The 14280-nt window shown below is 36.0% G+C and overlaps 1 protein-coding gene across 2 annotated transcripts in view; it reads right to left on the minus strand.

Annotated features, from left to right (window-relative positions):
* Positions 1–14280, minus strand: part of VPS13B (vacuolar protein sorting 13 homolog B) — an 877527-nt gene that overhangs the window by 713140 nt on the left and 150107 nt on the right. For both annotated transcript variants that reach the window (XM_059723846.1, XM_006263597.4), the window contains 2 exons: positions 13664–13858; positions 11520–11644 (listed from right to left, as the gene is read on the minus strand). In XM_059723846.1, coding sequence (XP_059579829.1) covers positions 11520–11644; positions 13664–13858 — 320 coding nt within the window. The remainder of the gene's footprint in view (positions 1–11519; positions 11645–13663; positions 13859–14280) is intronic.

Below are 14280 nucleotides of genomic sequence, written 5' to 3' on the forward strand. Positions count from 1 at the left end.
AGAGGTGCATGGCCACATGGGAGCCAGCAAATTCCTCGCATCCTGTACCTCCATGTTAGGACCCATGCCTCCAGCACACGACTCAGCAGGGAAATTTAAGAGTACCACCATTTCTCTCCTCCATCCAGAGTCTGACCTCTATGAAGAATGACAGACAATTATTACACAGGAGAAACCACTGCACTGATGGCTTTTAAAAAACAAAGAGAGAGAGGGTGAGGCAGGGGGGAGCAAGCTGCAAGTTTTAATAATGCTTTGGGAGCATAAGTCTTATAGTCTAGAATTAGCAATGAAATAGATGTTGCAATGGATCTATATCAAAAGCAGCAGAAAAGAAGAAAAACCTTAAGAGCATACAAAAATCTTTCCATACTAATATAAGGTTTTAATATATCTGTGAGGAAAGAGATTTGCGAAAACACTTAGACTTGTTTTGTTTCATCTGGACTTTAAGTTGATCAGCATTTACAAAGAACAATACTGCATGCTCACGATGTGCAATTAGGCCAGAAGTAGAGGTCTCAGTGGAACAATTATTGTAATTTTATCTGCTATGAGACACCAAGATAAAATGCTACAGGCTGCAAGGAAAAACAAAAACCTGGAATTTGAGGATGGGAAACAATTTTCCTGGGCCTGTGTCCAGCCACAATGAGGAGAAGATGAGTCTTTCTACCCACTGGAATAAGAATTTCTGAACAAAGGCAAGAAACCAGCATAAATCTACCACACTGAGTCACTGAAAAAATAGAGACTGTAAAATGTAATTGATTCATATTCAATACCTGCTGTCTTTAACAACTACAGGACTGAATTTAAATTCTTATTTCTGAGCACTTTAAAAGCCAATTTGGTGTTAAAATGGGTAAAAACAGGATAACATTCAATCTTTAGACAAATTAAACAATAACTTTAGGAAACCTAAAATAGAATGGAAATATTAACTTTGAAAATTCAGTACAGGCACAAATGCTAAGGGCCCAAACTGTCATCCATGTTTGAAAATCTCCTTCTGTACCTGATATTAAATACCTGTCTCCAGTAAGAATCATTAGATTTACTTGAACAGTTTTTGAAACCATAAAAAGGTAAATGTCTGTGCTCAGAAGAGTTTACAATCTAAGGCAGTGGTGGGCAAAATATGGCCCACGGGCTGGATCTAACCCACAGAGGAGCTTTGTCCGGCCAGCTGAGGGTCCTTTGGTCCCACCTGGCCAAGGCGCCACCCAACTGTGGCAACTCCTGTGGCCCCCTGGGCACGCAGCAGGGCTGGGGTGGCTCTGCAGCTGGACTGCCTTCCTAGGCAGCCCAGGCAGCAGCAGTTCCTTTTGGCTGCTGCCACCACTGCCCCCAACCCCACTATAGAGGAGGGGACCAGTACACACTACTGGCCAGGCAAGCCCTGACCCCAGGCTTTCCTACCCAGGCTGAGCAGTGGCAGCATGGGACAGAAACTGCTGCTCAGCGCAGGATAAAGGCAGCCCCTCCAGCTGCCACCGCTTCCTAGTGCAGCCCCCCAGAGCCCACACAGGGTTGCCCTGTGCCTCCACTGCATCACTACTGCCTCCAGGCTGCCCCTTGGAGAAGTGGTGGCAGCACAAAGCAGACACAGGGCAGCCCCACACAGGCTCTGGGTGGCTGCACCAGGGAGTGCTGGCAGCGGGAGGGGAAGGGGCTGTTTTTGCTCCACACTGAGCAGCAGTTTCTTTCCCACATTGTCGCTGCTGGGCCTGGGCCCCAATGCTGATTCTGGGCTCACCCCTCCAGGCTGAACAGCAGTAGCAGCAGCGGTGGTGATACCAGGCAGAAACTGTTGCTTGGTGCAGGGAAAAGCAGCTCCTACTTCTTGCCGCCACAAGCACTTTTTGGTGCAGCCACCCGGAGCCCACGCTAGGCTGCCCTGCGGCTCTGTCACAACTGCCTCTGGGCTGCCCTGTGCACCAGCAGCGACAGTGCAGAGCAGCTCAAAGGCAGCGGTGATAGTGCCTTTTCATTTCATAAAACATTCATAGACCAATACGGCTACAACCTGGATACTTGACACATGGAAGATATCAAATTTTAGCCATTTTTTTCTATGAAAAGTTCATAATTTTACAAGAAGAAAGTATTTTACCACCAAAAATGCTGATTTTTACAAGAAGGAAGCATTTTACTACCTGATATGCTAACACCAGACTCCTGCCATTCTTGGAGTAAATTTGCATCTCACAGAGCAGAGAGACACAAAGATACCTAACCACAAAAGAAATTCCTGCCTAGAAGAGCTTTCCATCTTTCCACTCTGCTGTGAAATATGAAACATCATAACCTGAAGGAAATATCATTCTACATCTTGCTTGCAACCGCACAACTTTGAGGTAAAAAGACTTTTTCAACCTTTCTCTGTGCCTAACCCAGACAAAATGAACTATTCCAAACAGGAGACTTTACTACATCTTCAGCTCCCCTGTGAAATATGAATTTTCATTTCTACCTAGGACAACTTTTACAATCTCTGCTCTCTCCTATGCCTGATGAAGGGTGTGTGCGCCCAAAAGCTTGCAAATAAATAAAATATTTTGTTTGTAAATATCTAGTTGGTCTAATAAAAGATATCACCTCTTCCACAAGTTTTGATTCCTGTTGACTCTAGACTGATACGGCTACAACCTGGATACTTGACAATGGTAGCTAAGACATTTATGGAATTAAAATGCTGGGAGCATAGCTGATATACTTTTCTTTCAAAGCAAGAAGCTGAGTCTGTATCTATTTTTAGTACAATAATTCCACTTCTTTTATGCCAGATAATGAACCTTAAACATTTAAGCAAGATGTAATTTTGTTGGCAACTATAAACAGAAGATGAAATTGCAATCCTATTACCTCCAGGGGAACTAGAATGTAATTTTTGCTTATGCAATTGCACATCTAAACACATAGCAAGAAAAACAAAAAAAAAGGAAACTATATGAAAAAAAAGCAGCTAGCAAAGTAGTGAAGCTTTTTATGCATATAAAGACACCAATAGAGACAGTCTTCCTGACCTATTCTTTAACAACTATAAATTGCCACTTTCAAACTATTAGGTGCTTTAACTAAATTTTTGTCGGTGTAAGAATTCCATTATATAAAAAACCTAAAATTCATCAGAAAAATGCATGTGTCTTGATCTTCAAAAGAAATAACCATGTTATGGTAAGCAAACATGTTTCCTATGTCTTTGTTTCTTAGAGAACGATTGCCTCTCTGTTGAATACCTTATTTGGGAACCTTCTGATCTTTCTAAAAATAAGAAAAGGAACAAGTGCCTAACTTTACAACCATGTTTCACTGACTTTGGCCAACAAAAGCATTTGACTGAAAATTCTCCTCTTTAATATCAAGCCAAGCCAAGAAAGAAAGAGATATTTCTTGGAGTTCATAAGTTTAAGACAAATTGGTTAAGATATTGTAAGTTACACGGTAATGAAAATTTAAATAAATTTGAGGCACTGCAAAACAGACCTATCAAAAACAGCTTGGATTTACAACTTTTAAAGCATCTCATATACTTTTTTCCCCACTGAAGAACAGCCCCTAAACCTAAGTGGTCCAAATATTGTTTAAAAAAAATTAAGTATTTTCTTCTTTACTGCCAATTGACCTGTAGGATTTTTTTTAATAGCTATACATACACAACATAAAGGATACGGTGTGAAAGAAAACTTATGCAGGCTTACCCTGAGAAAACAATATTTGCAGAAACCCTTCTGAAACCCAACCTTAACCTACCTGACAGCCCTGTTTTTGTTTACTATCCAAATCTCCAAATTTCATGCTTCAGGTCCAAATACATGGACCACCCTTCCTCCTATACACTTCTCTGCAGGTATAACTCAGTGCCAGGATCAATGAGCAATTCTCCTTACTACTCTTCATCCAGGCCTAATTCTTTCAGTGATACAGCTCACAGATAATTTATTCCACCCATTCATTTTCCATCCATTGTAAACCTTTCAATCTTTGAGCTTTAATCTAGCATAATAAAATTTATAATCAAACAGCAAGTTTGAGACTCTGACAATTGTAAAATATTTCCAAGCATTTTCAAGATGAAATTTTAAAATTATAATGATCTTTCAATGCATCTCCAAATGACCTTAACTTGAATGCAGTATTTTTGTTTTGAAATAATTACATAAAAGGGGTATATTATAAAATCTTTAACTCATTAAATGGTCAAAGTAAGCAAGGTAGGATTAACTCAGTCCCCCTTTCAAGATTAAAAGGGATCTGATATACAGAGTAAGAACCCAGAGAATGGGCTCTACAAAGTTTGAACTTGTCTTAAGTACAACTATTATAAGGTAGAAACAAGTGTAATGTCCAGTATTTCTTTTTTTACTTCAGATCATTGGGTATATAAGAAATATCTTGGACCAGATATTTCTTTTAGAAATCTGTCATTAAGATTTGAATTATGTGTAATAAAAATGAGGGAAAAATATCCATAGCAAATACATCATTAAATGAATAAAATTGTACATCACAAGCCAGCAAATGTAATAACCAGGCAGGATTTTTCAAAAGCATTTAAGCTTTGGCTTAGTTTTGGTTACAAAGGCAATAGTAAAACCTTTCACTGACTTTGGTGGAAGTTGGTTAGTCACTGCTAAATATTTTGGAAAGGGGCTAGAAAAAACACCCTAAACATTGCTTACTTCACACTCATTCTGATCACCCTATCACAGCTGATAGTTATTCCATTATGATGGTCAAAATAATTTTTAAACAAACTAAATTTACTTATTTGAATATATATAACTGGAATATAAGGACACTTACGAACAAAAATATTTCTGACCAACCAGGAGAAAGGTCTAGATTGGCTGATAGAGAATGACTCAGGCACAGAATCCATATCACAACTAGTGTTATTTGTGCGGGGTTTAAAGCTTCCCCCTACTGGAAGCCTGTTTCACTGCACTAGACAGCCCATTCAGGGAAACCCTTTGGCTTCTCCGCAGCCAGTCTTTGATGGGAATGAAAATCAGATGATTTTTGGCTGCTGGTCACATATTAATTTTAAGGCGCCATATACATGATCCATAAAAATGCTCTATATTATATGTTATACACAGAATATTTTTATGGCTCATTTCTCATTTTATAGTGCTTTAAATCCAGTACGTATATAACACCCTTCCTATTTAAACCATGATTAACACATTAATCGCAGCATAAATATAACATGTAGAGGGGGCCGTAGTGCAGCAGTGGTTCATAGGCATAACAGCATTCTTTACATGTCCAGACATAATTGAGGAAGAGGGGACAGCCTGGATAGAGCACTGTAAGAACTTTTGTGTAGAAGGCTCCACCTGACACTTCCTTAGACAAGAAGACAAAGCAGCTGAGAAACAGCTGATTTTCGTATCACTTTAATTACACCAAGCTAATTGCTCTGTTGGGAAGACTATGCTTATTTTGCCACCTTAGACCCAGAGTCCCCGTAGTTGGCAATCCTTACATCTACATATTATAAGAATCTCTCAAATGACAGTAGGGAGTAGGAGAATTGTATAGAAGGCCTACCCTTTTTCACTTTAAGCTGCAGAGAACCTAATTCAGGATCTGGGAAATGGGATTTTTGGATCCCTTTGTTGGTTTTTATTTCCTGAGGTGACAGAAAACAGTCTTGTTTTTTAACATCTGTCCAAAATACTTTGAAGCTCCTGACTGGGACTTTTCTGTCTTGAAGTTGGAATTTTTCAGGGAGAAGGGACCTGATACACTGGCCCAACTCTGAGCTATGTGTCCTGACAGCACATGGGTCCACTGGTAAACTATAATTTGCTCTCACATGGGAAATACTTTTTAGGTGCAGCTGGAAGTTTACAGGACTCTTCCAGACAAAGCATGAGATAATTAAAGTTTTGTGCTCTATCTGTATCATATAATGTGTGTAGGATGTTTTCTTATCCATTAAGGAGAGAATTAAATTGCTTGAGAAGCAACCGATCACCACTGAAAATGTTCTGTGTTGATATAAGGGTACTGGATATTATTCATATCTAAGAAATGTCCTGTGAATGAGTGAATGCCATGCTTAATCTAAGGTTCTTACACTAAAAAAGTGGGCCTCTGAGCAGTTACACATTTCTGTACCTTGGATCCAAGCTTTATTGCTAAAGCTTCTTGAAGCAAGTTTCCTTGAAGTCTATTTGTCACTCTTTCTTACCCTCAGAGCTAACAACCAGCATATGGAACAATGTAGGGAAATGATCTACTCCCAGTTGAGTCAGCTCCATAAATAGCTGCCTGAGAGAAAGAGAACAACCAGGGGAGAGGCATTCTCCAAGAATATCAGGGTTTTTTAAAAGTTTTTTGATTCTACCATGTGATCACAAAGATCCATATCACAGGATTATCGTCTCAGGAAAAAAAAAATCAACATTCACTTTCTAAAACTTAAGTATGCAAACAATATTTAGGTAAAATATAATCAATTAACTGGGAAATGTTCCCAAAAAGAACAGGACCGTGTACCTACTAAGATAGGTACCAATTCCTAACTCAAATGGGAAGAACCGGGGTATGCTTGACCTATCCCATTCCCTTTTATAACCTTGTTCCATAAATATTCACAGCTGAAAAGATGTTAAGGTGGGTGTGCAGACCCACCTACAGGTACTGCTTCAAGAAGATTCCACTAATCTAGACTGTATAATTAGCATGTCTCAAGAACAGGAGGTGCAAAGGACACTCAAAGAAGAAAGGAATGCCTTATATTACACATGAACTGGACCAAAATCTAGCTCATTAAATATATAATTGAAACATCTCTATATTAGAATAACAAAAAGAATAAAAAAGAGAGACAGAGAGAGTGTGCAAGAAAATGTTCTCGTTAATCTTTATAATCTGTACTAAAGGAATTTCCAAAGATTCATCTGAGAAAAACAAAGTACTATTCTGATAATGATACAGTGTTAACTATCCTACACCCATTTACCTCATATGCTGAAAAATAAAGTGTAGCGAAAGGAAAAGTTATTTAATCTCTCTAAACATTTGTTTGGCATTAACTACTGTTATTATTTATTATGTCCTCTTAATCACAATCTGCTAATTTCTTTAGTTGTGTCTAAATGTTTTGCTGAAAGGTCCAAAAACTGTTTAATACAATGTGGCATGCAGCAAAATAGAAGTAGGCTGCAAAATGTCGATAAGAACACTATATTTTGTATCTCACTGCCAAAAGTATGCAAGAGGCATTAAGAGTCTTGCTTGACCAATTTAAAGGTATGTTAGAACCCAACAAATTTCACAGTAATTAAATATATGGATAGCTTGATGTGTTTCTTTATGAGCAGCCATTTTTTTCCAATCTGTGTGAAATCTGTACAAGGAAGCATAAAAGTTAGTCACCAAAGATTCAATAGATTTCATAGATTTTTAGATTTCATAGACATTAGGGCTGGAAGGGACCTCGGAAGATCAGAGTCCAGCCCCCTGCCCAAAGGGCAGGAAATCAGCTGGGGTCATAGGATCATAAAAAAGAGAAGTAAGGACATGATCCCAAAGGAAATCTATAAGGACATGGTGACAATACTCAGGGAAGACGTCCCTGATAGCAGTAAAAGAATTGAGAAGCTGAATTTAAAAAAGGGAAAAAACAAAGGCCAGAACCCCAAGAAAGGACGTCACATCAGAAACACAATCCTAAATGAAATATTAGGCATTAGAAAGATACCAGCAAGATAGGTACTTACAATGTCAAGCACTGATTAGAAGAATGTATGACACAACATTTCCATGAGTATTCTGGAATGGTATTAAGCAAATCCAACCAATCCAGCAGCAGGAATGAGACTCATGATGTAATAAGGGTTCACCTCTTTTGTTCCTGAGACCAAACTGCAGATCATTCCCACTGGAAGCATACACAATCTTCTCCCTCACCCCAAGACATTCAAGAAGATAGTATCACTTGGTAAGGCCATTATCAGAAGTGGTTTAGAACTGGTAAGAGGTGATCACAACTAACCTTCCTTTCACCAGGCAAGACTATCAGTGGGAAACACTATGCTAGAGAACTACTGAGCTTGTGAGAAGCTGTTGAAAACTAGCACCACAAAAAGCAGTGTCAAGAAGTACTGCTTTTCCAGGACAATAGATCACCTCACATTGCAGGTTCTAGTGATAACAACTACCAAATGTGGCTTTGCCCTATATCCCATCCAGCCTATTCATCAGGTTTGGTTTCCTCATTCAGTTGAAGGAAAAGATTTTCAAGAAAAGTTGCAATAATGATAATGAAGTTATTTGAGCAGTTAATGAGGTTCCATACATACAGGCAAACAGCCTCTAAAAAGATTAACATAGTCAAGTTGCAAATGCACTGCACCAAATGCATTTATGTCAAGAGAAAATATATTGACATATCAACAAACAACTGAATGAAAAGTAACAGTGGTTTTCTCTTTGTCAGGCTAGAAATGCTGTAAAAGTTTGTAATTTTAATTAAATTATACATAAATTAATTTAAAGTATAGTCAAAGTCTTACACTGAACTAACTATTCTGGGGAAGTGTTTGGCAGTGGATTATTGGTATTGGTATTAATTGGTATGATTAACAACAGATACCAAACTAGTAAACACAAGTAAATATCACTTCTTTCAATGGTTAATATTCATTGTAAGAATCTTTCTTTGGGAGAAATTACTTTAATCGATAAAAGTATGTTATTAATGCTTATTCAATACAGTTTATAATCTGAATATCATTTAAATATCATTATATGCATCCCTATAGTTAGTGTACAGTTTGGGGTGATTATTTTGAAACAAGAAAAATAAAAGCCATTCTGCTGATTTATGTCAGAAATAAAGTTGAAATTAACTCAAAACATACTACCTGAGGGATTCCATAACAGTTCATAAAATGTCTTTGTTTTTAAAAGCTATGGTCTGTGGTATATATTTTCTCCAAAGAAACAGAAGAACATATGTAGCATCAGATGTGTGTACTTTAAGAAACTCTGGAATGTGAAATCTAAAATTCCAAATAAAGCAGGTGGTATAATTTGGGGAAAAAAAGAGTTGAAGTTTAATGACATTACCAGGTTATTCTACCAGACTAATTCACACTCACTGCATGACTTCAATGAAGCTCTCAATCCTCATGCTGATTTCGATTTAGTTCAAGTGCTATTTGATGCATTTCATCTGGAGTTTTATTCACTTCAAGCTACACTTCATTTAAGCAAGCTGCTGTTGTACTCATTTATTTTTTCTACTTTATTACCCTCAAATTGGTTTTGCTTGGTTTAGATAAACTGTTTGCATAAATTAACTTTATCTTCTTAAAATTATGAAATTAATTTTTATATATATATATGTATGTATGTATGTATGTATGTGCGTGTAAATACAAAAAAGCATCACACCTTAAAAAGAAATGACATTACTATTAAAGTAACTGAAAATGTATCAAACTACAGAAGTTTTTTCAGATTATAAAACCTGTTCACAAAATGTTGATAGGTGATTTCCCATTTTTAGGCAGCTGCATTTTTCTCTAAAAATCACTGATTTTTATTTTTTATTATTGGTATATTGAGTTATATATGTTAGCTAGGCAATTTATCATGTAACAACAAAAAATAACCCGGAGTATATAAATACAAGTGAGAAAAATGTGACAACATTGAATACTTGTGACATTTAGAAATATTAAATCTTGCCTACTGAACTGTTTTCAGCAATGATTCATCTTTAAAATAATCAAAAAGAGTAAAATCCTTGTTGCTCAGATTATATACTTTTTCCCCAAAATATTGTACAATCAAAATGTATAATTATGTTTAAAACATCAAATTTATTTTTCAAGTTTGTAAACAACTTAAGTAAAAGCAACATATAATTTAGTGAAAAGAATTTGGATTTTTTTTCTTTAATCTTATCAAATTACTGAAGTATTTGTCTTTACCAATGTTAATAATTTAAATCAATTTTAAATTGCCACAGAAAAGGAAATTTTTCTTAAACAAAAGGGAAAGCCAAAACTGTTTCACTTAAATGGTTATCTATTTTTGTAAAGTGTTTTTGAAAAATATGACCATGAAAATTAATCTATCACCACCTGGTGGTGCAGTGATCGTCTTAGAAATGCGTATTCATTAACACAACCGTGCCGCTACCAAAATTAGACAGGTTACTATTTTATAATGTAACACAGCTAAACTATGACAGGATCAATTTGTTTACATTTATGATCCATAGGCCACATTACTGTGTCCTGTTTTTTATTCACAAATTGGTTAGAAAGACACTTTTATTAAATACGAGGCCAATGTTTTTAAAATGCTGACTTGTCTTACTGACCAGCTTATCCCATATTAACAACATTCCTGAAGATAACTTGCGTTCAAATTATGTATTATTAGATCCAGCTCAGTTTTAAACCAGAAGGAAAAATCCTTATATATTATACTTTTCTAGACAAAAAGACATATAAAGGTGATATAGTATGTCATATAATACAAAACCTAGTTTAGAGTGAAATTTTAACAGAAGAGCTTGATTATGTTAAAGAACAAAAGAAAAGGGAATAGTTTATGAAGTATTTGCATTTTGTAATAATTGTAAAAACTACAAAAAATTCTTCAGTGTGAAAATATTTGCATTTTAAACCTTCAATACTGTAAAGCAATCACTACAAATATATTACACATCTGACTGTCACATTAATATGGTTTCAATTGTAATATGACAGATAAATATAGTGTGATTCAGGCTGTTACTGCTGCTTTGCATCAGACTTTTGATTTGGTTGATTTGAAAGGTGAGAGCAGAGCTATTCAATTAAGATGCATTAATCAAAATATCAATAGATAACATTATCTTTGGTATGCATTCAAGAAGGAATGGGAATTGTTTTGTGAGATTCCCTATGATTGAAAAAGCAAAACATTTGCTACAGTATTTTGTAGTCTGTCACTGGGTTTACTCAACGAAAGAAGGGACTACCAAAGGGCTTACTGATTAACAGCTGTGTCCTTACAAAGTCATTCTTTGCAGACAACAGATTTCAAATAAGATATGGTGCAAGAGACAAAAAGCCCTAGAAATGAATGATACGATCCTTAAAAATTCATTTAATTTAACCTCTCAGTAAGTATAAAACTAGGGTTGGTAGCCAGTCAACTGACCGTTCAAATATGGTCACTTGACCAGTCAATTGACTGCATATTTTTGACCCGTCAAAGTTTATAGCAATTGTATTTTAAAAAACCCCGAAACAACAAAAAAACCTACATTTTTTGTAGTTTTCTTGACAGAAATATGATTTTTATTTTGTGACATTTCTTAATGGAAAATTTGTGCTTTTTCTGTGTATTATTTGGACCTATTGGCAATTTTCTACAATTTTTGACTGATATTTGACTGGTCAATTGACCAAACTTTATTTGACTGGTCAAATACCCAAAACTATATAAAACAAATAGTTATAGATTATATTATTAATTCTGTAAAATGTAATACTCACCAGGATCTGGGATATTTAAGCAGCTTGCCATAAAAAGCAGTACTAAAAGAGGGGATAACTGGAGCAGGTGAGCAGTATGATCCTCTGATATCCAAAGAGGTTAGTCCTGCCTGAAAGCCAAATATCTGAAACATGCACAAAAGGTCAAACTATATACTGATAAAAGATTCAACAAACACATATTAGATTTAACACTTCTACTTTCCATTACCTAAACTCTCTGAACTTTCCCAGCCCCGCAAAATATAATATTAAAGTAATAAACATTAAATATAAAACTATCAATTATAATTACAGAATACTTTCCTCACAACTTGAAAATATCTCCCATACACTCATAAAAACTTTTGTCATCTTAAAAAGAAATAACTGTATCTGCTTAAAAACGAATAAAAATATGTTCATGTTTCCTGTTAGTATTTATGCAACATGCCAAATGCTTACTTACAATCGCATATTACATTTTATCGTTTATATGAAGCCATGTAAAACCCACCAATCCATTGTTTAGTAGTTAGTCCATTTTTTTTTATACTGTGGGATTACATAAGAGCAGCTTTTCTTTTTTTTTATTTTTGATAAAATGAAGCTAAATTTGAATTATATTCTTAAAGATATATTACCCTTGTTCAGTAACATTTCTCCCTGACCATGTGAAAACTAACTCTTAAGGAGTTTAATATTTTTAACCTATTCTGCCGTCTGCATGTCAGAGCACAATTCACATATTTATATAGCAGATAAAATAACTGGCTCAATTCTGCACTCAGAAAATTCAACCACAAATGAAAAAGCCATGGTTTGGTTTGGTTTTTTTAATAATTATGTATAAAACCCTTGGGGAGGAAAGCCCTAATGAAAATATAAAAAAAAAAAAATTAGGAGGACAAGATGTGATATTTCTGACCCAATCATTTTTAATGTACTAGGAGCTGCACCTTCCTAGGAAAGTGGAAGTTTGCCATGTAATGATGGAACACCGTGTTACTATTTTATAGGGACAGTTTAAGAATCTTGTTGCTTAGACAGCTGTTATGGTGTGGGTAGACAAGTACAGTGGAGATGTGAAGGAGGTCCGTTGTGTTTTCTTTCAAAGGAGATATTTACACTTACTATTGTTAGTAGTGACATTAGTTGGGGTGGATGCAAATATAATTATAACAGCACCCAAAGCCCCTCAAGCTGTTCTAACCACAGCACTTGGTCTAGCAGGCCAGAATGCAATACTATGGCTGAAGCTATGCTCCTTTTGCCAAACGACTGCTGTGATTTTTAAACTCTCTAAACCTAGCAAAAAGGCTTCCTCCTCAGTAAAGGATATTAAAATTAAATATTTTAAGATCTCCTCCAATACTCAGAAGAACTGAACTATGCAAAGATGTGGCTCACTGTATTCAAGAATGGGCTTTTGCTTTTTCTGAACATTGACACAATGGGCAGTGACAGACATGGGGTGGAACCTCCCCCCACTCCAAAACATGTTTTACCGAAAGAAGCAGCATGTTACTTCAACCCAGCTCCACGGCATCTGTAGAAATTGGGCGATTCGGTGGGGCTTTTTGACATTTTTAGCTAAAGCTGATTCAATCAGCTATTAGATAAAAACATCAGAAAAGCCCCACTAACGCACCCGATCTCTACAGATGCTGGGAAAGCCAGGGTAAACTAACGTGCTCTTTTGGCAATGCACAGGGCTCAGTGCAGGAGCGTGCAGCGCTTTAAGTAAAGCGTTGTTTTGGTTTTTTCCCCCACTTCTGCGAGCATCCAACATAACTACTTTCCTTCACAGTATCCAACAGAATTTATAAAGATATGTCATTACCATGTATATCATTTTAAATTATTTTTCTTCACTGGTTTTCTCTGAAATAATTTGAAGAGAATCTTACAAGCAAGTAATCAGCCCATTCAAGCTTAACCTGCACTGCTTACTCACTGAAATTCTCACTGAAGTCACAGGACATCTTGGCTAAATAAGGGGCATAGAACCAAGACCTTAAGACTTGTTGCATATCCTTCTGGCAAAACTGGACATGCTCTAGAAAATAACTCAACATTTAAGGTTGTTTATATTCATGCTAAATTATTTTCAAGGGTGTAGGTTATTTTCAACATACTCAATGATGTTTTTTATTTTCTTTTACCTTAAGGTAGCAGTGTGCATTACAGTAATGAAGCAGGTTATCAGAAGGTTGGCTAAGGCTGCTGACTGTTTGCACAAGTTGTTCAGCATACATTGGCACAGAATGTTCCAAGTTAATTTTGTCCACCAAAATTCTAATAGAAGGCAAAGGCCGTACAGGCTGGAAGCTTGTAATGTTTAACAAACCACTTGAATTCTAAAAAGTAAAACACACACACATATTAAAGGCAAATTTCAACATTTTAGGGTTGCTTGTGATGGTGCATACAATATGGCCTCATATCCCTATTTGCAAAAGTTTTAAAGACCCTGAAATATTTCTAAAACATGACATCTCTACTTAGCAGATTCATGTACAAGTATACAGAGGTGATGTGCTAGTCTATAAAAGGTTATTAACTCATTTCTTTACTACCAGAGAAAAAAATGTCCACACCAAACTCATGCTGATTTCTTTCTTATCCTGTATGTCATCTTATGCGTTCATAAATGTACTGTGCATCTTGACTGTAACAGAATATCTTTCCAAGAATTTTGAAACTTTACACACTAAACCTTATTTTTCATCTACTATATTGCACTTTTTATTAAATCACAATAAAAAGGGGTGGGGGGGAA

This window comes from Alligator mississippiensis, chromosome 3 (assembly GCF_030867095.1).
Source record: "Alligator mississippiensis isolate rAllMis1 chromosome 3, rAllMis1, whole genome shotgun sequence".
Lineage (NCBI taxonomy): Eukaryota > Metazoa > Chordata > Crocodylia > Alligatoridae > Alligator > Alligator mississippiensis.